The sequence below is a fragment of the Nematolebias whitei genome, chromosome 1 (genome assembly GCF_014905685.2).
Source record: "Nematolebias whitei isolate Nwh7 chromosome 1, NemWhi1, whole genome shotgun sequence".
Taxonomy (NCBI): domain Eukaryota; kingdom Metazoa; phylum Chordata; class Actinopteri; order Cyprinodontiformes; family Rivulidae; genus Nematolebias; species Nematolebias whitei.
The window spans coordinates 62,280,632-62,306,336 of record NC_056498.1 but is presented as its reverse complement, the minus strand read 5'-3'; the positions used below and the strand labels follow the sequence as shown (position 1 = coordinate 62,306,336).

At 39.9% G+C, this 25,705-nt stretch overlaps 1 protein-coding gene across 1 annotated transcript in view; it reads left to right on the top strand.

Moving 5' to 3' along the window:
- Positions 1 to 14,221: 14,221 nt before the first annotated feature.
- The window catches only part of LOC119430167 (mediator of RNA polymerase II transcription subunit 15-like), a 14,446-nt gene continuing 2,962 nt past the window's right edge, over positions 14,222 to 25,705 (top strand). The window contains exons 1-2 of the mRNA XM_037697611.1: positions 14,222 to 14,231; positions 14,465 to 16,780. Coding sequence (XP_037553539.1) covers positions 14,485 to 16,780 — 2,296 coding nt within the window. The 5' untranslated portion in view covers positions 14,222 to 14,231; positions 14,465 to 14,484. The remainder of the gene's footprint in view (positions 14,232 to 14,464; positions 16,781 to 25,705) is intronic.

The following is a 25,705-nucleotide window of genomic DNA, read 5'->3' as shown; positions in this document are numbered from 1 at the left end:
GTTGGTGTACACCCTGAACAGGTCTCCAGTCCATCACAAGGACACACAGAGACAAACAATCATTCACTCTCTCACTCACAGGGACAATGTAGAGTTACCAATTAGCCTAATATGTATGTATTTATTTTATTTTATTTTATTTTTTTGGACTGTGGGAGGAAATCTGAGTGCTCAAAGAAAACCAATGCATGCACGGCGAGAACTTGCAAACTCCACCCAGAAAGGTGCCCGGCCAGGATTTGATCTGGCAACCTTCTCGATGAGGAGAGGCGGCAGCTCTACCAACTTCACCACCGTGCTGCCCTTCTTCCTGTTACAGCCATTTACATTTTTGGATTGTTTACGACCTTCAGGAGATGATGTGATAACTCTGGTTTTTGTTGAACTTCAGTTTAGAGGTATAGCGGTTTCAAATGCTTTTAGGCCCAAATTTAAACAGTTTGAATACTTCTGCTGAGGCATGCTCATAAGCAGCATCAGGCAGTGATGTCAGGCATTTCAATGTACACTTGTTTTTTGCACAAAACAAAAACTTTTTTTTTTTGCATTAGCCTTTGTATCTCACACATTCCTGCATATTTAATTTGTGTATCATGCATTTTTCATATACTGTAAGTGATGTTTTGCTTTGCATAATTTAGAATTATCTCCCACCCTCTGTTATATGCTGCTTTAAGTCACTGTACATTTATATCATGACATCCTGAGGGCATAGCAGATGTAATTTAGTTTTATAATAACTCTGTTATATCCACTGGGAACCATGCTTCCTCACAACAGTTAAAGACTGTAGAGTAGAAATATACTCTAGAACAGGGCTATTCAACTGAACTGCTCAGGGGGCCACTGTTTCTGAAAGCCAACAGCTCGGGGGCCGGACATTCAGCGATTAAAACCATTGTGAAAATAAACCAAAGTTTTGCAATGATCCCTTACCTTTTAAATTTGTTAATTTTATTGCACTGAATCATAAATGCATAAACTAAACACCCCCCCCCCCCCCCCCCGAAAAAAAAATAAAATAAAATAAAGTGGGCCAAATTGAAGTCACCCACGGGCTGGAAAAGGCCCGTGGGCCGCCAGTTGAATAGCCCTGCTCTAGAAAGTAAAAGCCATAAATGCACCCTTGGCTTTAACTTGTTTAAAGGAATAATCTGTGTTTCTGCTTTCTCAAATTGCAGCCGTAAAACATCGACAAGCCTTCATCTTGAAGACTGGAGGCCGAAAGCAAAATTGGACAAAAGGATGGCCCTGGTTGACAAACATAAAGTGAAACGACAGCGACTGGATAGAATCTGTGAGGGTGAGCGTCATACATCCTCTTTATTCTCTTTTACATGTTAATTTGAAAAACCGTCTTTTCATTTGGAAATTGCACTTGGTTGCTGGATGCTTATGTGTTTGTTTCTATTCGAGTAAATGTGAGAGATTCTCTTCTTTTTTCCCGCTTTACTACTAAAAGATTCTCCAAAAAGCTTTTGAGCCATGCTGCTACAGATTCAGTAAAAAGCCGGAGGGATTGCTTGTATGAGTGTGTTTGTGTGTGTCGGAGGGAGCCCTGGGACCAGCTGAGGCTTCAAACTTCCATCTTTTAAGAATGTCAGCAGAGCAAAATGTTGTGTGTATGTGTTTGTGCATCTGTTGAAGGGTAAAAGAAGGCTGGCTGATAGTCAAAGGAGACTTGAGTTTGATGTTTTCAGATTGCAGAAGAGATGAAGAGGGGAGCTTGTAATAAAGTGAAGCTCTCCTTTGAGCCCTTGGATTGATTGAAGAGTGGGTTGTAGGATTGATTTGTTTGCACATTTACATGTGTATGTGTTTCAAATAGAGAGGAACACAGAGCAAGATGTTTTGTCATTGTTTTTGCTTCGTCAACAAGAGAGCTGAGTGACTGTTTGTTCAAACTCATGCACTTTCCTGCTTCTAGTGTTTATAAGTCGAAATAGTCTCATACTCAGAATGTATTTTTTATTTTTGAATTTGCACCAGTAAAACCATCAAATATAAAATTTGTTGCTTTTTTTTTATTGTATCCTTTTTGATGTGCTGCAGCAGATTCACGTCACTCCTCTGCTTGCTCTCGATGAGGACGGACGCTTTCCCTCCTGTTCCTGCCCTCCCTCCTGCTTTGCTCTTTGTGTTGTGATTCCTATCGGAGCCTCTCACTACATATTCTCCGAATTGTTAATTATGGATCTGGTCAGCTGGTCTCTCAACGCAATTGATAAAATTTTCTCGACGAGAAGACAGGGTGAAGGAGAGCCCTCGTGCCCTGAAGGGACGCTCGCAACTGGATATACTATGGATTCCTGGGGACAGTGGAAGATGGACAATTGAATATGCGTACATAATTGGATTTATGATAACAGGATTTCTGCTTTTTGGAGCTGGCGGTTACCTGGTTTATCGACAAATGCGGAAAATGTCGGCAGCCGTTCTGGCCTTAGTAAAACTGCCCGGATTTTATGAAGGAATGCACCGAGCGGTAAGCTCTCAGACTCTGATGCTGGATGAGCTGAGCCGTAAGCTGGACACAATTTCAAAGAAGTGCAGGCTAATTGCTGCTCATGGGACTCACTGGTGGGAAGGAATCAACCTTGGAGAAGGCTACAAGCTCGGTCCGGTAGTGTGACTGTTTGGAATCGCCACCGAGACGTACCAACAGAATTATGAAGGCAGACATGGAAATAATGTAGAGTCTGCCCGACCCAAAATAATTGTGTTATCTAAATTTGGCTTCTCCACTCAGCCTTGGCCAGCTATGTCAAACTTCTCCTGGTTGTTTATGTGAACAAGAAGCTCTGCCCCCCCCACTCCACTATCGCTCTGCTCCCGAGGACATCTGTGGATCTGTCATAGTTGAGCCAGCTGATAGACACTGGACCATCTTATCAGGACTATGGAACTTTCTGCCAGTCCATGGACAACTCACGGCCCTCATCGGCCTCCTCATGCATAAATGTTTTATGACGTCATTATGTCTGCTGTTTTATTTATTTATTAATTAAGCATTATTTAACCAGGGAAATCCCATTGAGATCGCAGATCTGTTTTGCAATGAAGGCCTGGGCCTGAAGGCAGTCTAACATGCATGTTTTTGATCTGTGGGAGGAAACCCACGCAAGCACGTGGAGAACATGCAAACTCCACACAGAAAGACCCCAGATCCAGCCGGGGATTGAACCCAGGACCTTCTTACTGTGAGGCAACAGTGTGAACCGCTGAGCCGTCGTGCTGCCTGTTTATGTACAAGTTTTTTTTCCAACTCTCACACTGTGTCCTGACCAGGACATGGTGCGAGATACGATTTATTTATTTTTTACCTCCCCCTCGTCTTTTCTCTTTTCCTTACTTTCGTCTGTTTGTCTGTCTAAAACAGTTCTCACTTGTAAATGAGTCCCAGAGGCTCAGTGTGATTAATCTGTATAAATAAAGGTTGAATGAATGAATGAACACTGAAAACAGCATGTCTGTGATGTTGTCTTTCTTTTGTGTGTTTTAGTGTGTGAATGTTTTTGGCATGTTAGAGAAAAACACTTTATCAAAAGTATTTTATTGGAAGATATTATTTTAACCCTGTGATGGACATGTGACGTGTCCAGAGTGTCCCCTGCCTCTCCCAAAGTGACGTGGGTACCAGTGACCCCTGTGACCCGAAAAGGAAGAAGCAGGTAAAAGGTGGATGGATGGATGAATGGAAATTATTTAATTTTTTAACAATATGATGATAACTAATCAATCCATCAATCATAGTTTATATGGTAAACTTAAAAACACCTGTCATCGATCAGAGTGCTTTAAAAAAAACTAGTAATGTAAACGCAATTAAAATGAACTAAAATAATAAATTCATTCTGTTATATAAAAAAAATACAGGATGAATTTAAAAATGAATAAAGTAGTGCAATCAACATGAAGATGTCCTGCTAAGTTAGAACTAAAATCCAGTAAAAAACGAATGGGCTTTAATCAGGGATGAAATGATCGATGGGCTGAGCAGCTTATATTAGCAATATTTTACCATGGAGTAGAGGCCACCATTAAATATTGTCATCTTTTGGTTTTACGTTTGAATCCGTGAGTATTTAAAAGCAACTGATTAGAGGACCGCAGAGCTGTGTGATGATGAGTTTGATGATGCGGGAGTCATTAACGTTTAATAAAGTACTTGACCAAGTGCCCACGCCTTCTCTCGTTCTTGAGAATGGAAGCGGCAGGATCCGCTTCATAGGAGCCTCCATGTTGTGTTTTTGGAACCAGAGTCTGTGCACTATAAATATTTGCTGTAATAAAATATTAACTATATATTTTTTTTCCCAAACATAGCCCCTATTTAGCTGTAGCATCTATTATTAATGACAAAATTACTAACTAACAAAATCATTGGCAGACTAATTGACATTTATTGAATTCATATTTAGTATTTTTAATTATTTAATTATTTAATTTAATATCCACACATGTCTTTCTGTTATTTTTTGTTATAACTTCAGTCAAATTAGTGATTGTTGTGTAGCTCAAATGCTTTTTTTTAAGACATAACACACAAAAACTATCCCTTCTGTAAAGTTTTTAATCTCTAAACGAGTCACACGACATTCCGTAATGCAGCCTTGAAGTTTAGTCATTTGTAATTTGGTTAAAAATATCAACTTAAGTGGAACTAAGAAGGTCTTCTTGGAAAGACTGATGCGCTTTGCATCAACATGCCTCAGAGTATCAAATAACAGTCTTCCTTTTTGTGCATTTCTGAGGGAAATGCTCCTCAGTTTCAGAAACAGCTTTATAGGCTCCTAAATGAAGCGGTGATGCTGCTGTTTCCACTCCCAGAATGAGAGCCACATGTGGCATCTTAAAGCTCTCCAAACCACAAGCCTTTCTGCACTTAGAAACACATGTCCCTCTCTTTTTTTATTTTAAAGCAAGAGCAATGGCTGGGTGCCGTCACAGCAGTATGTTAGTGCTGCCACTGACATCGTGTGCAAGTCCGTGTTTCTTATCAACAGTGAAGTCACTTCTCTAAAGAGGAAGAGGACTGCTTTTTCTTTTTTTTTTTCCCCCTTAACTTTTTTCCCTCCTCCGGCACAGTTAGTCACCACAGCTGCTCTTAAAAATGTGTAGAAAATGGTGATTCGCATCAGGGAAGTTTAAAGATCAGAGGGTGGTGAATCACACCATTTTCACAGTAGCAATAAATCTACTCAGCCATATAAAACGAGTATTTTAAAACCAGAGGCATGGGGTGTTCTGCACCATAATGTCAAAGCCACCCACTATTATCTATAAACACACTGTTGGGACGAGGCGTGAAATAGAAATCAAAGTTCATACCGTGTGTATTGACAAAAAAACAAGAGCCTTATGGAGTGATTGTGTTGCAGTTATGGTTTTCACTGGGAGCCAGCAGGAGCAGCTTCTTTAATTTCCATTTATCGTCTGAGGATAACTGTGTCAATCCAATAGTTGTTTTGCAGCGGAGTGCATTGATTACATCTCTGTGATGAGTGGCTAACTGCAACGGGCCTGTGGTCTGAATCCCATTTGCAATGAATGATGAAGTGTGGCTGTTTGCCCCAATCAAGTCGTCATGGTGCAGGATTGTAGATTTCACGGATGTTTTTGTCTGATGGGATTTACTTTGGTTTTTGAACGACTTGTACAGGCTGAAAGTACTCAAATTACATTTAGATGAAACAGAAAAGTAAGTAAATGCATTTGATACGCTTTGGGGCTGAAAGAAGAAAACATTTGGTTTGGAAAATGTTTTCGCAGGAGGTTCCTTGTAGGACGTTGTTGTAACTACCAAACTGTACAGATGTGGACACGTGACACAGTTAGATGCCATCACTGTGTTTGATGTTCAGTAGGGCAATCGCACATCTGTTTTTTTATTTAAAAGTACTTTCTAAAGACGCGAGAGAGATTGCATTTTCTGTGTGAATGCTAAATGGTGTTTGAAATTCTCTACATAAGTTTACAATTAGCAGTTAAAGCTAAAAGTAGCAGAACACTAGCTAAAAGCTTGAAAACAAAATGCTAGCTAAAAGACAAAAGTAGCAAGAAGCTTTTTTAAACTCTAAAAGCAGCAACAAATTGCTAAGTGTCATAGTCTGTTTGTCTGTTTTCTTTGCGTTTATCTTGTCTTTATTTCCTTTCCTGATCCGTGTATTTGACTCTGTTTCTAGTGTGTGTCTCCCTCTTGTGGTTGGTCAAAGTTACTACTCCCTCATGTTTTCTTCAGCTGTTGTTCCTCCCAGCTGTTTGTCATTGGTCTCATCAGCGTTGGTGTATTTAAGTCTGTGTGTTCTGTTGTCTGGTATCTGGGCATTACCTCATGAAGATCTCTTGTCCTGCACATTCCTGGTTGTTTGCACCTCTCCAAGCCCTCAAGATATTTATGTAAGTTTTTGCTGCCACATCTGCCGTTTGTGTTTATTCTTTCATTAAATACCTTAATTTACTCTTACCTGAGTTGTCTGAGTCCTCCCTGCCATTTTGGGTTCAAACCACCACCAGATCCTTATAAAAAGCCAAAAGTCGCAGAAGACTTGCTAAATCATAGCAGTAGCTGGAAGGTGAATGCTGAATCTGATTTCAAAGAGAACAATGTTTTTGAAGGAACTGAAGAGATCTCCTTTAATTTCTTTGGGGAATATGTTGTCATTGCTCCCATCTACTGAATGAGGAGAAATTTCGATACATGAAAGGATGTTTTAAAAAGTACAAGGTATTCAAAAGTAGTTAGGTTTCATTTAGTTTATTTTATATTTGCATAAGGACAAGTGTTAGTATTAGTAAATCCTGTGTGCTGTAGCATTTGTAGCATAGGATAAACTGCAACGCACGTCCCCAGAACTCATACAGTTTAAACACAGTTTATAAAGTATACAACATGATATTATTAAGAAAACACATAAAACAAAATAATTTAAAAAAAATCACATTAGCATGAGTAAAAGGGTTATTCATGACTACAAAACTGGTTCTTTTGAAAACTGCTTCAGTCTTGATTCAAAAAAGATTTCAGTCAGAAGTCTATATCAAATCTACAACTGTCTACTCCATGAGCTCCTAAACCCGTTGATCTGAGAGGAATCAGGTCACCGAGGACCCAAGGAGCGTGTCTGTTTAGGCTTTTAAAATCAGTAAAAGATTAGAACATTTGACATTTTCAAAACCCATGATATTACGGTCGGTTTCTTGAGCAGATGACTGTGATGTGACATCTTTACTGCTCTGCTAGACATCATTCTTGGAGCCTTCTTGAAACCTAAACAATTCGTTTACTGAGAAAACAAATCCTTGAGTGTATAAAACTGTTTGCAGCATGAAATGGGAAACAATTTTTTTTATTAAATGTGTGCAACTTTTTTTTGCTACTCTACTTATCATCTTAACATGTTTTCACATCTTAAATGAGAACACCAAACAAAACCAAGATGTTCTGATTTTTGAAACTTGCTCATTATGTTGACTATTGATTTTCTCATTGAAACCAGTGCCATCTTTTCAAGACTGAGCTCTTGAGGAAAAGCAGACAGACAGAATTTTATAACATTCTATGTAAGGCTTGACTTTTCAAATCAATGTTTCCAAGTTGTCTTAAAATTGAAGACAAACAACAACGCAGTAGACTCAGAATCACATGGGACCGATGTATCCTTGTCAGCCACGTACACAACAGCCTCATCAGCGTACATCTGGCATGGTGATGACGTCATGACCTCAGGATTGCCAAAATGTTTGCGATGAAAAAAAGAAACGGGAAAACAATAGTGTGAATGCATAAAAAGCATTTTTACTCTTGAAGTCAAGATAATTTGGTTTGTGAAAAAAAATCTATAAAAAAAATAAATAATAATACCGGTGTACACATAAACAAATTCAAATAAAAGTTAATTATGGCATGTTAAAGCCATTATTATTACTATTTATTACTATTGTTATTTTATTAAAATTCTGGAATCGCGCTGCTCGGGGTGCCTGCATGTTGTAGTAGCTCTGTTATTTTCATTCTGAGTTATTGCTTTTGAAAACTGTAATTCCTCTTTTTTTCTGGATGTAAATCACTTTTTTTCGGATGATTATTTCCTCTGGTATCAGATGCTGTGCAGCTGGAAGGATTTTTACTGGAACCTTTTTATGGGGCCAAGATGGTGTAAGGGCAGGGCAGCTGACTCGGGACCCAAAGGTTCCGGGTTCAAACCCATTGCACACTCTGTGGTGTCTCTGAGCAGGACACCCCATCCCCAGCTGCCCCCCAGGCGCCCCCAAAGGTCATGCACCACCCCGCCTGGTGGTGAATGGGTTAAATGCAGAGAGCCAATTTCGCCATTTTATGGGAACATACAACAATGACAATACATACACATTATTATTTACTTTTGGGCATTTGTTATGATGCGTGACCATGGCAACAAGGTGGGTTTTTTTTACAACCAGGAGCAGCTGATTAACATCTCAAAAGCTCAAATACTTCAACTACAGCCCCATATCCCAAATGAGGTGAAAAGGAGGCGCCTTGGATGAATTCCCGTCAACCTGGTGGTGGTGCGTGAGTACCTGACCGCCGAGATCCAGGAGCTGGTGGAAAACTTGGCTCGTGACAGCAGGAGGACTGGGATCATCCCCTGGCACGTTCAACGGTCTGTTCGTGGTGACAAAGAGCTCTGCATACTTCTGGGAGGAGTGATCATCACTCAGGGAGGAGTTCTGCCCGGCATTCGGGCAGTCCTGCTGCCCAAGAGGACTGAGAGGCCTGCTGGATCTGACAGGAAGCTGGATCTGGGTGGGTGGATGGATCGGTATCTGTGGCCAGATTCTTTGGATTGGCTGCAAGAGATCCTTCCTGCCCACAGCTATCAGCATCTAACAACTCTTGAATGAAACGGCTACAACAACGCTTAATTTCCCTCTGGGATTAATAAAGTATTTTTGAACTGAATAGAATTGAATTACTGCCTGTTTTTGGCCAGGTCACCCTCGTGACAGAGGTCTTGATCTCAATGAGTTTTTATTTGGTTATAAATAAAGGTTAAATTTAAAAAAATAAAATAGTTATTATGTTGCTGTTGTTGTTGTTGTTGTTGTTCCATTTACACCATTTACACTACTTCATAAAATATGGGAATACAAAAGAAAGAAAGAAAAAATCCAAATATGTTGCCGTCAAATGAGAGCTTGTGCAAAAGTCTCTCAACCCTGTTATTAATTAGCATCAGTAAATTCCTAATTAATTATCAAATTTACTACAGTTACATCTCTAATAACCCTAACAAGATTGCTTAGTTTAGCCATCAGCTTCCAAAATGTATATGTCATAACTACTCCACCTGCTGTGGGCTTGATTAGGTGCCAACATGGATGTAACTGCAATAAGGGAACTGTGGCAAACATCTGCTGCGAGCTTCAGTTCTCATACTCTCTTCCTCCCCCCCTTTTTTCTCTGTCTGCGTGTCCTTCTGTCCGCTCCATCTGTGTTCCCAGCATGCACTGGCTCGGGCGGCAGCGTAAAGTCTTTGCCACTGCCGTTTAGCCCGAGCTAACTGCTTGAGCCGAGCAGGGATGGGATTTGAGAGGTGCTGCGATGTGAAGTGGGTCAGAGTGAAAGTGCGGTGCTGACTGCTGGTTTGTGATTGGATGCAAACACCACAAGGTGGGGTAGTGGAATTTGTCATGATGGGTCTGAGCATTTTCGTTTGTGGCTCAAAGTTATTGCATGATTGTGCATCTTGTTCTGCCAAGCAAACAGCAAGATTTAAATGGTAAATAATTTGACTTGAATAATATTCATTTTAGCCTTAAATGTTCATAATTTCCCATTTCATAGACCTGAAACATGTTTTATATTGATCAGAAAGGGATTTAATAGGGAGTGGGGGTTGTGCATGTCGGCCTTTGTGTCCTACACATTTCTCAAGCAGTAGTGTTTGGGTAGGATCCTTCCTAAAAACCACCCTCCCACCTCTGGACCTGTTCTGTTCTCACAAAAACCCACAACTCCTTTGTAGACTATGTGTTGGCAGGGAGGAGAATAAGGACGTGGAAGGAGCACAGACTGATAAAAGTGTGACAGGCAACAATAAATTCTACAGATTTTAGCAAAGATCTTGCACATTACATAGCTTTTAATGGATGTGATGTGAATGACTCTCAGCTACAAGCACACCAAATCTTTGCTCAGTCTTGGTAAAATTGACTGAATTATAATAATATTTATGTTTTTTAGTGTCAGGTTGCTGTGGCGGCCCTCTTGAATCAACATAACTTAACAAGTTAATTAGTTTTAGATGTGCAATAGTCCCTCACTACCCCGTGGTTTGTTTATCGTGGACTCACTTTATTGTGGTTTTTCAAAATAAGATTGGACATGACACAATTGGCTGATTGATGGATGAGCCGCACGATCAGCATGGAATTTTAATTTTAAATGAATTATTTTAAATTATTTAGCACCTGCTGCACATTTGTGCAGCCCATACTGCGGGATAAACTTCTTGCTGCAGCTGATCAGCTGTTCTCTGTGCATGATCAGCTGTTCGCTGTGCAGAGCAGAGAAGTGGGCATGGCCAAGAGCGCTTGCAGGTGGCAAAGAGCAGAAGAGGCAGGGAGCTGAAATCATGACATTCTGTGCTCTTTTAGAGCGTTTAGAGCAGGGGTCTGCAACCTGCAGCTCTGGAGACACATGCGGCTCTTCGGTGCATCCGCAGCATGCAATATAGTTCGCTGTGGCGATCCTTGAAGAAGGGAGTAGTCAAAAGAAGAAGGAAAAAACATCAGTGGTTCATGATATTTTGACACACACACACTCTCACACATACAGTATATAGACATGGGCAAAACATAATTATCCACCTTTGCCTATCAGTGGGGATGAGGATCTTCTGGAAAACGATCATTTTCACATTATTTCCTCAGCTTTGAGTTATCCTTTCTTGGATCAGGCAGAAAACTGGATGAATGATTGTTTTGATGCTGCAGAAAGAGCAGAGTTTATGGGTGGAGGAACCACTGCGTAACAGCTGAAACTGAGAATATTCAATAGAATGTGCAGACTGCTGTGTATCTGTGCTCACACAATGGATAAAATATAAATTTCACTTCAGACTGTTAACTCTACATGCATGACTCTACATGCACTACTCCACTGTCACTGATGCGTTTACGGTTTGTTTAAGCCCTTTGATGATGCTTTCAGGGACAAATGTTCTAACTGGAATCACAAACACAGCAGCTCCATACAGGCTGTGTGTTAAAGGTGCATTGCAATTCATCTGGCAGCATCAGCGGTATTGGTATTGTAATCTCATTTTCTGTTAGTGCCTCCTGTCACACACTCATGCATAAGTCAGTGTGTTTAACATGCAAGCCATGTCTTTGCTACGTGACCTGTCACACTATAGGAGACAGTTGTTTTTATTTCCGTTAAGGGGCAGTTTTCCTCTCGGAGCTGGCGTGTGATTTTTATTCATGTATGCGCGGCAGACCAAGGCCAAGGCTTTAGCGAGGGATTACATGTGCAAATGAAAAGGGACACAAATGAAGCGCTGCAGCCGTTTCAGTCTTTTGCATGTCAGAAGACGATCAGAGCGAGGTCAAAAGGCTTCAGAGCAACTGTGTGCGTCTATAGGTGTAAGGATGAGGGCAAAATTTTAAATCAGCTGGATTCATGTGGATGTATTTGGCATCAAATTAGGTGAAAATCTGCATTAATATGTGTGTGTTTTAAAGCTGAAATGTGCCGCTCGAATAAAAATATATTTAGCAGAGCTGCCTTTTTACTAGTTGTTCATTTTTTTTTGGTATTTCTATCTATTTTAGTGCTTTAAAATATTTCACTAGTCAAGCTTTATTCAGTTCAAAGTCTTTTTAAGCTTCTGCTGGGGTGGTATTATGTTTGCTCTAAAAACCTCCAGCTTAATTCCTAAATCCTTCTGTTACAGTGAATCTGGCGTTGTGTGTGCACAGTCTTGAAAGTGTGTCAAACGGAGGAACATTTTCAATTTGAATATCAAACATTGTTTAGTTTGAGACAAACAGAACCGTGAGACTTGTTTTTTTTTCTGTCAGGATTACATTTGGCAACCCTGAGAGCACACCTCTGCCCCACTTTTTATGTTCGAGGATGAGATGCGTGATCTGGTCTGCTGAACTAAGAGTCTCTGGAGAACCGGGCCAGATGAAATAATGAGAGAAGAAACTCAGCTTTGACACAAATTACGTTGTATCATACATAAGGAGGCATTTTCTTTAGTTAAAGCATCACTATTTAAATCTACCTGTCTAAATAAAGGTTGAATGAATCTAAGTTGTACTGTTTATCTCCCATTAACTCTTTATAGGATTTGGGTCTTGATGACTATAATATGTTTAGTGTTAAACACCGTGCGCCTTTAGGTGTTAAACTACATTTAAATATGATATATTTTATAAAAAATAAAACACAATTCAGGAGTTAATATTTAAAGTTGCTCATCTTTTTCACTTAGTTCACTCTTGTTGGCCTCCAGTATGATTTCTTTTCAAACATCAACCAGATTCATACCTCCCTCAGCGTTTTATCAAATATATCACAGGTACGAATGGTTTTAGATCAGTTACCAGCAGTTCTTTTTGTCATCTTGTAAAAATCAAAACGAATAAGTAACCGTACAGCTTCGTCTCTGATATCTCCCTGCCCTTACAACAAACAGTAATTAAACAAGACTTGTGTTCCAGCGAGTAATATGCCTACAGGTTTCCCGGACACTGCTGGACAAATTTTAAGGCATGTTCTTAAAATTGTGGAGCTTATTTGTGCAGTTTAAAGTGTGAGCCTCTATAACCTTTGTCATAGTATTAAATGAAAATGGAATGGGATGAAAATGGACACTTCTTCTGCTAACATGTGTTTTCATGCATTAATAAACAAGACAATAGGAAAGATCAGTTTACAGCCAGGAAGTGAAGGAACATCACCTTTGTTACACAAAACCCTCAGTTTAAGGGTTATGAAACGACATAATCTAAAATAGCAGAACATCATTATTTGGTAAATGAACATGTGATTGAGAAGTTCCATACATTAATCATGCTTGCCAACAAGCAAAAGCTTTTTGAAAGACATATCATCAAAATACAAAAAGAGCATTCTCTACACCCACTGATGCACACACAACTCTTCCAGTGCTTTATTTTTTCTTCCAAATTCAGATTACAGAACCTCTCAAAGTGATCATTGGGGATTTAAGAAAGAAGGGGAATGTGCTTTTTTATTACAAACAAAAATAATCTAGATAGATATACATAGGTAGTTTAATAAAACACCTTTGTGAGTTTTTCTGCAATGGCTACATTCTTTTTCCTCAACTGGTAAAGTTGATAACTGAGTGGTTGATCCAGATAGCATAGGGCAGAGTGGAGACTCTCAGCACATGGATTTTATTTTGCTTTCTGCAATCCCTGTGCATTACAATTTCTAATGTCCTGCAGCTAATATGTGAACAGCAGGTCTGAGTAATCCTAAATCAAGGAGAGTGAGGCAGTAACACTGAGCACCATGGAGCCATCAAGGACGTTTCAGAGTGAGTTTGAGCAGCAGTTGTGTGGTGGTTCTGTTGGAAGCATGAGGCCTGAGGGATTAGTGTCCAATCAGAGTGGATTTGATGTTTACTGACAGCACATAGGACTAAGCTAAGAGGGCTGTATTTCATTTGTTATCAATGATGCACCTTGTGTGGCCTCCCCGCCCTGTGCCGTGACTCTGGCAGATCTGTAACCTGTTGCCGACAACACATCATCATCAGCTTCAGGTAGGTGTCAGAAAAGGAGGGGACTGAGGTTTTTTTTAAGGGGGGACTCGAATTTGATGGCATCGTCATCATCAGTGCCATCACCAAATTTGATATCTGGTTCACATGACGTCACAGAAGGATGTGGAATTAAACAGGCTTTATTTAGATGTAATCCCTCATAGCAATCGGCAGAGCGAGTAAAATGTCCCAGTGAGATAAACCATACTGGATTAGTACAAGCCCTTGCCCATTCCAACCTATAACCCTGCCCTAACTGCATTTTTCCCCTCCTACGAATGAATGTTTGATGGCTATCGCAAGCTTGCATCCTATGATCGAGTCCTTCATGGAATAACTCAGCTTCCTCTGCAATGGTTGTGTGGTTTTGTGATGTGGATGTTTTTTGTGTGTGAGAGTGTGCACGGTGTCTTTTTTCATCACGCGGAACACCACGGCATGGTAAGAGATTAATTATTCAAGGACTGCCAGTTTAAGAGAGAGTCACTTGATAGCGTGGACTTATTTCAAGCCAGTATCAGGTGAAACAGTACACCTCGTTACTTTTTTCTGCTTGCTTTGCCCTCCTCTCTTTGTTTTATCTTTGATGCTGAATGTGGACTTGAACTTTCAAACACACTTTCAAAAACCTTTTTCTTTTTCCCTGTTTTTTGCTTTTATTTTTTTTCCCCCAGCAATTTCTTTTATTTTGCCAATGCTCGTGCCTAACAAACAGTTAGGTCTTGGACGCTCCCACAGCTGGGACACCTTAGGAGGGAATGAGGGTCAGTGGGATAGGCAGTTTGACAGTGTGTATGAGCAGCAAGCAAAAGTAGCAGGCCGACGAAACTCCCTGTCATACGTGGAGGGGGGAGGGTGGTACGAGGCTCCACCAGGGGTGTGTCCTCCTGACCTGGATTTGAAACGTGCTCCATATTCCTACCAAGACTCACCCTACGGGCAGGTTTATGCTGAGCGACACGATCCACGGGGGTTGAGGAAGAGCTCTGTACCAGATTTAAACCATTACGAGCGGGCATCCATGGCTCATCGAGCATCCATTCCACATCAGGATTATTATTCTCATGATTCAGCCATGACGCCTCGGCCACCTGAGGGCCTTTACCGGTCAGATCACCAGCCTCCACCATCTCATCCACTGAGCAGGTCAGGTTCGCATTTTGGTATGGCGTCTGGGGCTCGTACTGCATGGGATCATAGTCAGTCAGGTAGGACAGGACATCAAGCTCCTTTATCACCTCTGCCTCCTCCTCCAACAGTCCATGAGTTGAATCGAATCTATAGAGAACCTGGTGCTATACCTGTTGCCAAGATGATGCAAGATGGTCAACAACACTTACCTTCTAGAGACCCACCTCCTGTTCAATATGGTATGGAGCAAGCTTCTCCTCGATATGCCAGTGAACCTCCACCTATGTCTAGTCAGTCTGTCTTTACCAATGTTGATGGCCACCCTCTGGATCCACAGCAGCAGGTTGCCACCTGTCTTGTAATAGATCCTGGTAGTCAAGGTGTGATAATGAGGCAAGATACAGCATCACCTTACACCATCCAACAGCAGCAGCAATTACAGCAGCAACAACTGCATCAGCAGCAACTTCAGCAACAAGTACCTCAACAGCAACTCCAGCAGCAACAATTGCAACAGCAGCAATTGCAACAACAGCAACTACAGCAACATCAACTACAACAAATGCAGCAGCAGCAGCAACAACTACAGCAAATACAGCAGCAGCAGCAACAACTACAACAGCAACCAATTCAACAACAGCCTCAGCAAGACCAGCTGCAGCAGCATCTCCAACAGCAACATCCACTTCCACCTACCATGCCAGTGTCCAGCCCACACCTTGCAATGTCTGCTCCACTGCCAGCTCCCCCTGCTCCTGTGCAGACTGCAGCAGTTGTCCCAGCTGTACCTGTTCCTGTGCAAGCAGTCCCTACTCCTGTGCCCCCTCCTCCAACTACTCCACTTCCTACTCCATCTTCTGCACCTCTCCTAACTGCCCCACAGGCACCATTGCCTATAGATCCCAAGAAGGCAGTTGATACAGAATTCCTCTCTTTGTTGCGAAATGAAGGCCTAACAGAAAGCACTATATCCTCACTCATCCAGCAGGGATTTGACTCCACTAGTATGCTAGCTGTTATGGAGGAGAATGATGTCCGTACTGTTGCCCCCAACCTTGGCCAGGCTCGTGTACTGTCTCGCTTGCTCCACAACTTCAAGCGGCCTGTTGATGCTACGCCAGCCCCCTCCCGACCTCAGACACCAATGAGAGGCCGATCTAATAGCTTTAGCCATCGCTCAGACATCTACCACCAACAGCACCACCATTCATCACATCCTTCACATGTTTTAGCCATGGATCCTCAGCTTATGGCCCCACTGACCCCTGGGGCTATGCAAACCATCTCTCCAAGGATGGGTGAAGTAATAAGTAGGAGGCCCAGCAGTGCTCCTTCTCAAAACTTCTTGGAGACCTCTATAGGATACCCAGGCCAACCTCCTCGATCTCCTGGGCCATATTCTGGAGCCCTTATGCCTGTCCAGACAAGACCTATGTCAGCCTATTCCTCTGGAGTAGCAATGCCTGGGGTATCTATGCAGGGTATGCAGATAATGCCACAACAGATGACTGGGTCAATGCCTGCCATACCGGGATCTGTATCAGGGATGCCACAGCAGATGCCTGTATCCATGTCAGCTTTGCATCAGCCACCGCAACAAGTACCAAAAGCATACTCCACCAATTACACGGTACCAATGGAGCTGATGAAGAGGGATAGGAGTTTACTCCCATTGTCACCCATGCATAGCCCTCACCCAAACCCTCAACTAATACGTAAAGGAGGTCAAGCATCAGACAATGCCCATGTCCCAATAGGAATACCTGTTCAAGGCCAAGGTACCCTGGTTGCTAACCAGAAGTTGAGTCGACGCACAGGTCCACCTGTCATCGTATCTACTATGGCGTCTCCGGACACAAGTAAATCATTTTATTTTTTTCCTCTTTTCTTGGTAATCTGTTCTTTGTTTGAATTAACTTATTAGGCTTCCGTGGTTGATTTACAGATTTTATTTACATGAAATCTTTGTGTGCTACAATTTTTTATGGTCATTGTCATTTCATAGGGCTTTTATTGCGTTCAGGCATTTCATTGTTGCTGCTCTGTTTAAGCACTGAATAATCTGTTCTCTATTTGTTTAAAGCATTCAAGAGATATTCAATACACCAAAAATGATAACCTTAGTATTAGATTGCAATTGTTTGTTCAAATCAAAATTTTCCATCAACTTGATGGGCAAGTCGTATGTGAATACCGTACATATCAACCCAGTGCAAAGTTTTACTTTCCGATGAAGGTATGTACAATTTATTTGGCTGAGCATTGTTCCTGGTAAGTTATGGTTGATAATTGAATTTCAGAAAATCTAAACATAATATCCATGTTAATAACTTTTTTACAGTCTTGAATGATTTTGGACAGTTTTGTCATTTTTTTTTGCTGTCTCATGTTGGTGCTCATTCAGTCTTTAGTAGATGAATGATCTTTTTCTTTTTTTATCTTCACCATTGGAGAAAAAATAAACAATCTCTTTTTCTCAGCTGTCTTCCAGATTTTAAAGATAATACAGCTGAAGGATAACTTGCTTTCAACACTGCGTTGCTCTACTTATTTTTTCGGCATTTGCCCTGATTCTTAAAATTTCATCTGACTTTCTCATCTGCTTATTTCTGTGACAGCTGGATTTGGGAGAAAAAAACACACATTTGTTCTGTAAAGTCCTTTTTAATATTAGTGACCTTGTGCATTTTTGTTTGTTTGCTTTTCATGTTTTTGTTTTTAATCAGAATGCGAAACCAGTCGCATATTATTTGTAGCTGAAAGTAGCGTTGATAGGGCACAGTGTGGAGGATTTGGGAGGGACAGCTGTCAGCATCCTTTTTGGTACATTTAAAATTTTAACAACTGTGCTCAGTTCATGTTACAGTCTGTCAGTTGTTGCATTCATGTGTGAACAGCTCACTTAAGTGTCTCCTCACTGGAAAAGTCAGATATTATGTGCAGATGTGTTAACTGTGTGGGAACAGTGAAATATATGCATTTGTTGGAACATTTTGCTAAAAGCTGTTGAGATTGTGAGGGCTACCTCCCCATTTTTATGCAGATGTTTGTGTGTGTGTGGGGGGGGTTAAATTGTCATTTTTTTCTTCTCATTTTATTCTGCATCCTTATAGCAGATGTAGCATTAGACTCAGAAATAAGAGCATCTATGACATCAGTTTCTGCTGCTGCACTTTATATCAATCAGACATTATAACACTCCTGCTGTCAGGTTATTCTATTGACTTGCAAGGAGTAAAAACGAGATTTGTTATTTTTGAGGAAATTTACATATTTTTAAAGGCTTTCTTTCCATTTGATTTATATGTTTAAGATAGATTAATTTGATGGAAAGCAAATTTGGTTCAAGCTTTTTTTTTATTTTTTATCTTCCACTCAAAATATGCTACTTTCTGTCCCATCGCCTTATAAGAAAAAGATTTAAGGCACTGTGGACAGTTAGGATGGATATCCCTATTAACACCAGCTCACTAGAGGCAGACTATCACCACCATTGTCAGACCGATAAAATCGAATTACCTTTCTCATGGCTGCTGTGTGATTGTGTCATTTTCTCTGTGCAGGTTGCAGTGAGAAGGGGGGGGGGGGGGGACTTTTAATCCTTCAGAATCACAATTTCCACTGCCGCACTAATCACAGATACTCTGATTTGGCTCTGTCCAGCCGCTGCTATCATTCATAGGTTGAAACAAACTTGAAATATTCACCGCAAACCAAGAACAAATAGTTTGACTCAGACAGCTTAATTATCGTTGAGACTTTAAGGCCTAGGAAAGAACACTTTAAGAAAATAAATCCCTGTTGCTCGCTTGTCAAAGCAAGCTGCTGCTCCTGGCTCTCCTGTAGTTGTGTGTCAGAAACATGTTTCCTCAAGTCTGCCTCATTCGTCACATTGTTAGCACACACGCAGTGAGCAGAGCAGACTTTATTTGCATGTGGCTGACATTTGTTGCTTTGGTAATTTCATCTCTTAATGGACACATCCGCAAAGCTGCTCTGAAAGCATATTCCTAAATTGTATGTTGCTAGGCAACGTGGGTTTTGGTGGTTATCGTAGGCTGATTTGCTTCTAGTTATAGCATCTGTCTATTGTTTTAAAACACTCTTAATTTAATCTTTTTTTTTCTTTTGCAAAATATCTAACAGTGTGTAAAAGCATTAAGAACGCTGCATTATTTAATTAGTTTATCTTCTGCATTTTATTCTATTTTACAATGCGTTTTGATAACAACTATTACGTGGATCAGTAGCTCATTTTGCCCTTGTTTTTATCTAGTCACCTCTTGATGCTGTGACCATTTCAGGAATTCATCAGGTACAGCACTGCTCTGCATCCACCAGAAATTATCCCCCCTTGAATTAACAGTCCATGTGTAAACACAGATGGCCTGCCCCCACCCACCTCAGTGTACGCTGCTCAATGTAATACCCTTGAGCAGGAAAAGCTACTCCAACTAGGACTCCCCTCCCCCCAATGCTAACCTAATATAACCCACTGGGACAGAGCTGCGCAGTACAAAACAAAATGACATTATAGTATTCTGTTTTTCTGGAATATATGTTGTGGAAATAATTGTTTTCTTGAGAATGGTTTCTGCAAGTAGCGCAGCAGCAAAGTTATTGATAATAATTACCTTGATTTATTAGGACTGAGGTTATTCTGAGACTCAGCAGAAATTTAGATCCTTTTCTTAGCGTCTGGTCCAACTATTGAAGCGACAGAAACACACTGGTGGATATGGCTGCATCATGCTTCAACCTCGATGTCAAGTGGCTCTGATGCCACTTAAATCATAGTTTTTATTTAGGCCTTGCACTGAGCACAAATGGAGCCTTTGCTAACACAAACTTCTGTAAAATAATATTAGGTGAAATTTCTCTGATCCTGAAAATATTGAAATCACACCGTAATATAATGTACCAGTATGACAATAATGTCAAATTAAATGAAAACTATAAGAGTTATTATTATGTGAAACATCTGAAGTGTAACTTTCATACAACCAAGCATCTTGAGTGAAATAATTTATATTGCCAGCCAAACTTTAAGGTATCACCATCCTTGCTGAGGGTATTTTTATTTTAATTCGTGCAATAAACTGAGGACAGCTCAGGTAATTTCTGCTCTGAAGCAGACAGTCTACCTTTCTCTTGCTTACTGTGTGTGAGAGAGGTTTATTGGTTCTGGAAATATCAGATTTTGTTTTTGCTGGGTCCAGTTTGAAGCTACAGGCTCAACATGACGAACAAAGGAAGAAGGAGATGGATGGAGAGATAGGCAGCTGAAAGATGAGGTTTGCATTATGAGGGAGGGGGAACAGAGGGTTGACAGCTGTCAGTCATTCTGTAAGTCTCCATGGCGACAAGGCTGACAAATGTCACATCTTTAGTACACTGAGTGTCAAACACTGACCCTAATCTGAACAGACACTGAAAGATTGTTACTGTTAAGATGGTGTCCATTTTGGACTTTGTAGTGATTTTTTTTTCATGGGATTTTTAATGACCTCACAATCCCATAGAAAATAACATTATTTTAAAGCAAAAAAGGGAATTGATATCATATAAATTGTTTCTTAAAATCTCAACATTACAATTAAAAACATGTTTAACATTTGTGATGTTATTTAGCTTGAGACTACAGCATCTGACTACTCAACAAGATGTGTCCTAATAATTAAGGCTAACAAAGTGCGGCTTTTTAAAATGTAAGACATCAACACACATAATATTGCTAATACTGCAAAGATTTTCAAGATATCATATAATTAAGAAATCTTTTCTGCCAGAAACTAGACAGGTAAATAAATGTTTATTAATATTTAGGAATTTAAAGCTGGAATAAAAATTTGCAGAAGGGTGGGACTCCTGCAGTGCTGAAACTGCCGACTTAAATACATCTTTTAATGTAAAAAAAACACACCACATAATCAAATTTTCTGTTACATCTGCATTTGGTTTAGTGCTTGATGTCAGCATTGTGTGGTCACGATGAAAAAATGTTACTGCTGTCGTGCAATCTACTGGCAGCTTTCTTGTTTTGAAGCTGCTCTTTTGAATCTGACTTTTATTTTTCGTCGTGGCCCAAAAGGACAGTCAATTCAAATAAAAACATTTTACATTTAAAGCGTGACTTTATATTTTTCGTTATGCATTAACGCAGGATTCTGGACATAGCTGTATGCGTGGACGAGTCTTTTCAAGCCACAATTGCTAAAAATTCATATTACTGAAATTTTCGCTGTACATGTTGCACTGCCATATAAGTCGAATCAGTCCAAATATGTCTAATAAAGTGGAAAAATCCATAAATACATAACTTCGCCATATAACTCACATCTGTTATGTGTCACCGCTGACGCGTCGCATTTGTTACACGTCACCGCTGACAACCCGGAAATGAGGGCCAGTGTTATTTCAAAAATCGATTGGCTGCCAAATGGCAGCCGCTGGAGCATGCACGGGAGGACTTTAATAAGAATTTAACAAGATTAACATTTAAAAACATTTGTTTGCTCAAAATTATAGCAAACGTGTAACAGTCTAACTTTTGCTTAATAAATGCACTTTGATAGTCAAATCAGCTGTATTTCAAAAACCGATACGCGGAAGAGTAGGAGCGTGCACAGGAGGACTCGCTAGGCATTTTTTCAAAATTTAACAAGATAACCACCTAAAAACATTTATTTGTTTGCTCGACTTTGTAGTAAAGGTGTGTCTCAGTTGAACTTTTACTTAATAAATGCACTTCAATGGTCAAATTAGCTGCATTTCTCCAAGGAGGCGCAGCGAAATGAAGCTGATTGGACGGTTGCTCCAGGCCAGCTGAATAAAGGTGGCAGGCTATGGCAAGCTGATTTTGTCATTAATAGCCACTTTTACTTATTACATGACACAATTTTATGCCATACTACTCGAGTGCCATCTAGTGGCTGAAAATGGTAGTGTTCAATATTTTCAGTCAGAATGAATGAAAACAGTCATATATCTCAGCCAAAAATTGGTTTATAAATATGGGGAAAATCCATAAATAAGTCGCTTTGGTGTATAAGTCACAGGGCATGCAAATTATGCAAAAAAACACAACTTATAGGCCGAAAATTACGGTAAGCATGTATTTTATTTTATTAACTTTTAATGGTAAAAGTAGGACCATGAGCTTTTTAACAATGTGGTGAAAGTTGTATTCAGTTCTTTTGCAAGTCAAGAGTTTGTTGAATGTGTGGAAAATACATAATACAAAGGTGTGCTCACAAAGCACGGTATTTTTAGCATCTATTAATCTTTTATTACCAAGACTCCAGCTTCTTTTAGCTTTTTCCATTTTAGGGGAAAAAAAAGTTAGAAAAGATAATGGGAGGAACATGGTTCCAAAGGATCAATATTCTTCGCTCAGCGCATTCATTCATGACTGTGGTTGTGGTCTAAAATGCTTGTCTGCAGAGAAGGAGAAAAAAAAAAGTACAAAATGAGGGATTTATAGATGGTAAGTGACCTAACTAAAGTAAAATCAGCAGAAGAGTGAAGGAATCTGAGCAAGAAAACTGCAGACGCAGCTTTAGATTAGACTGTGAAATACTGACTGCTTTTAAAACAGCATTAGGGAGTGGGAGGTGTTTTTTACAGCTTTACATGGAAACTGTTATGCTATGCTGGATCGAGTGAAGGAGGGAGAGTCTAGGAAGGAAACTTTTTGAATTAATTTGAATTTAAATCTTTGGCTTCTCCGTCACATAGAAAGATGTTGAATTATGTCAGACAATTGATCATTAGAAAAGAGACATTTGTCAGGGAGCTACGTTAAAGCCTGAGCTGGATTAGCTTCCCCATAAACTGGTTCCACAAGCTTCCAAGCAGCACATAGGTCTTGTTAAAACATAAAAATACACTTTAGATGATTTTTTTTTTTTTTTTTTGATGTTGACTAGTTCTTACCTTACTGTTGCAAGTACTAGTTATGTCATGCTGAAGCGAAAGGTTATGTAAACTGTCAGCATGATTGTCTGCAGGGGGGAGTGGGCAAGGCTTCAAACCCCACATCCTTAGTGAACAAACTCCAAAATTACACTGTGTCAGCTCCTGTACACCAGATTTAGGGATTTTATTTCTCAGCAACCGAAGAAGGTGTTTTTTTTTTGTTGTTGTTTTTTTAAAGCAGACATGTCAGACCCATCAAAATATATTATAACTAGAGACAGGACAGGAAGCCAGTAGATAAAGCCGCAGAAGATGAGTATTAATCCAATGAGATATTCTCCTGACTTAAAAAAAGTGCTTCAAACATTTGCTTTCAGGTGATTACTTTTTTGTTCATTCACATGCTGGGTGTATATTCAACTGATTTATTTTCATTTGTTTAGCTTTATTTAGTAATTTGAGACTTTAAGAAAAGCATCACGTTAAACTGTGTTTGACAGTGTCACAGCCTGTTGGTGAGTTACAAAAGTGTGTAGGCATGAACATTTGTCTTGGAGGTACAGCCCCTCATTCCCACTGCACACACTCTGTTTTCAAAAATACTACATGGCAGCAAAAAATAAATAAAATAAGACATTTGAAATTTTGATTTCAATTCTGAATGAGTAAAGATGGAGATGCTTCGGCCATCTGGAATAAGGTCAGTGATCAGATCTGAATGTTTAGAAGTGAAGGAGAAAACCAATTAAATCATATTTCGTTTATTTTGTTTAATTTATTTTAGGACCATAACATGAGTTATAACTGTAGCCATTATTAATTACTAATTCTATCCACATAAATAATTGGCACTGAAAAAGTTAGGAAGCAATCTAATACCAATATTGGGCGGGGAAGGCGACTGCTGATATAACCGATACAATGGCTGAAAATTTTTGAGCGTTGTCCACCTCTAAGAATCAAAACATTATCTAAGCATTAGCTTGCTAACTTGAAAGGCATGTAGCTAATGCCCAGTGGGTTGGAGGATTGAAGACAATTTATTATTGCTGATTTTTTTTATTTTATTTTACAGACCAATTACAATAAACTTACCATGGTCTGTTCAGCAAAATACGCTATACAGTATTGCTCCTTGCTTTGCCCGTGCTGAATGTGAAAGTGAAACCTAAGGAAATGGCCATGACTTGAAAGTAGTCTTCATGCTCCCTCTGTTGGATACATTGTACAATTACAGCTGGTTCCCACAATTTTAGGAGCAAAAATTAGAAGTGCTTAAATTGGCACATAATGGGACAATTATCACTGATACCGATAGGTCCCCAAACATCTATGTCAACCTAAAATATTGGCCTTACTGATATATCGGTTGGGCTCTAATATATACATATATAAATAAATATCTATATAAAATCCCTTACATTTTAGTAGCGTGACACTAAGTGTCTTAAGTGTGGTGTTGCTTGATGAATAGAAATCTCTACATTTTTCTCAATTGATTGTTTAATAGGGTCTTGTTTTAGAGTTTTCCAGTGTAGATTCTGTGTAACTAACCTGCCATCTTTCCCCTTTTAGTATGTAAACATCATTAAAAATACAAAAACCCCAGAGAGTGATAACACCTGCCGGGCATCTGCTTGATTTCAGATGTATTTGCATAAAGCTTACAAATAATATCCTGGACATGTGCCATCAAAAGGAATTAAATCCTAAAAGGCTAAGACTGGCTTTGTTTGTGTTTGTTTTGCTTCATTATTTTTTAGAAAGACTTAACTGATTAACAGTGTTTGAAGCAGAAGCAAAGAAAGAAAAGTGATGTAGTAGAGGTCAGATGCTCAAACGTCTGCAACTCAAAAAGGAAATGAGAAGCAAAGAGCTCCACATTTTCTGCATCTAAAAGCTTGCTTCTTTCATTTTTTGTTTTAGTTCTTTAGTTTTTTTAGTATTCGTCTTCTGTTTCTGTCTTTTTCTCTCATCTCCAGTGACCGGGGGAGTCACCTTGAAAAAATAATTTTGAGAAAATGAAATCTTCATGAGAGTTAAACCTGAATAAAGAGGGTGCAGAGCTGTCCATGTTGGTGCCTGCAAGTGTGTGTGTATGTGTGTGTGTGTGTGTGTGTGTGTGTGCAGTGGGGGTGCAGCCGAGCGTCACGAGGCATGACTCTGTTCGGCTGTATTTTACAAAGGCGAAGAGAAGATATGTTTAGAGGTCCAGATGATTCTCATTTACACTCCAGGAAAATATTGTTCATTTCTCAGCAGGCGTGTGAAGCATATTCAGGATGATTGGGGAGGGTAGGGGTGGAAGGTGGGGTGGGTTGTGGGTGGGAGGGAGGGGCTGGGGGAGAGCTGTAAATGGAATTGCGTTTCCCTGTGTTTTGGAGGCTCACACAGGCAGAGGATTTGTGTTTTTGTGTGCTTGTGCTCCCCTGTCGGGGACTGAAAAGGCTAAATTGGAAATACCCTCCATCCATCCGTGCATGCTGTGAGCATGATAGCTTGAAAAATAAGCAATGTGCCAACTTCCATTTTGGTGTGTGGCTGCATCTTTGCATAAGAAAGATCACTATAAAAAATTGGGATGCTGCGTCAAAATCCAAGATGGCTGCCACCATAAATGTCCGAGTGTTATGAACATAATGAGTTGAAAAATACGAGGCACTGTTTTGGTGTTTGAAAACATCCAGGCATAAAAATTAAAAAAAAGTTTTGAAAATTGGATTACCATGTCAAAATTCAAGATGGCTGCCACCATATATTTCAAACTGTCTTGTGTGGTGAATAACAAAAAATAATCGAGGCACTGACATCCATTTTTGTGGGTTCCTTTTGAAAATTGTAAATAAAATGAAAAATGTGTGTGTATA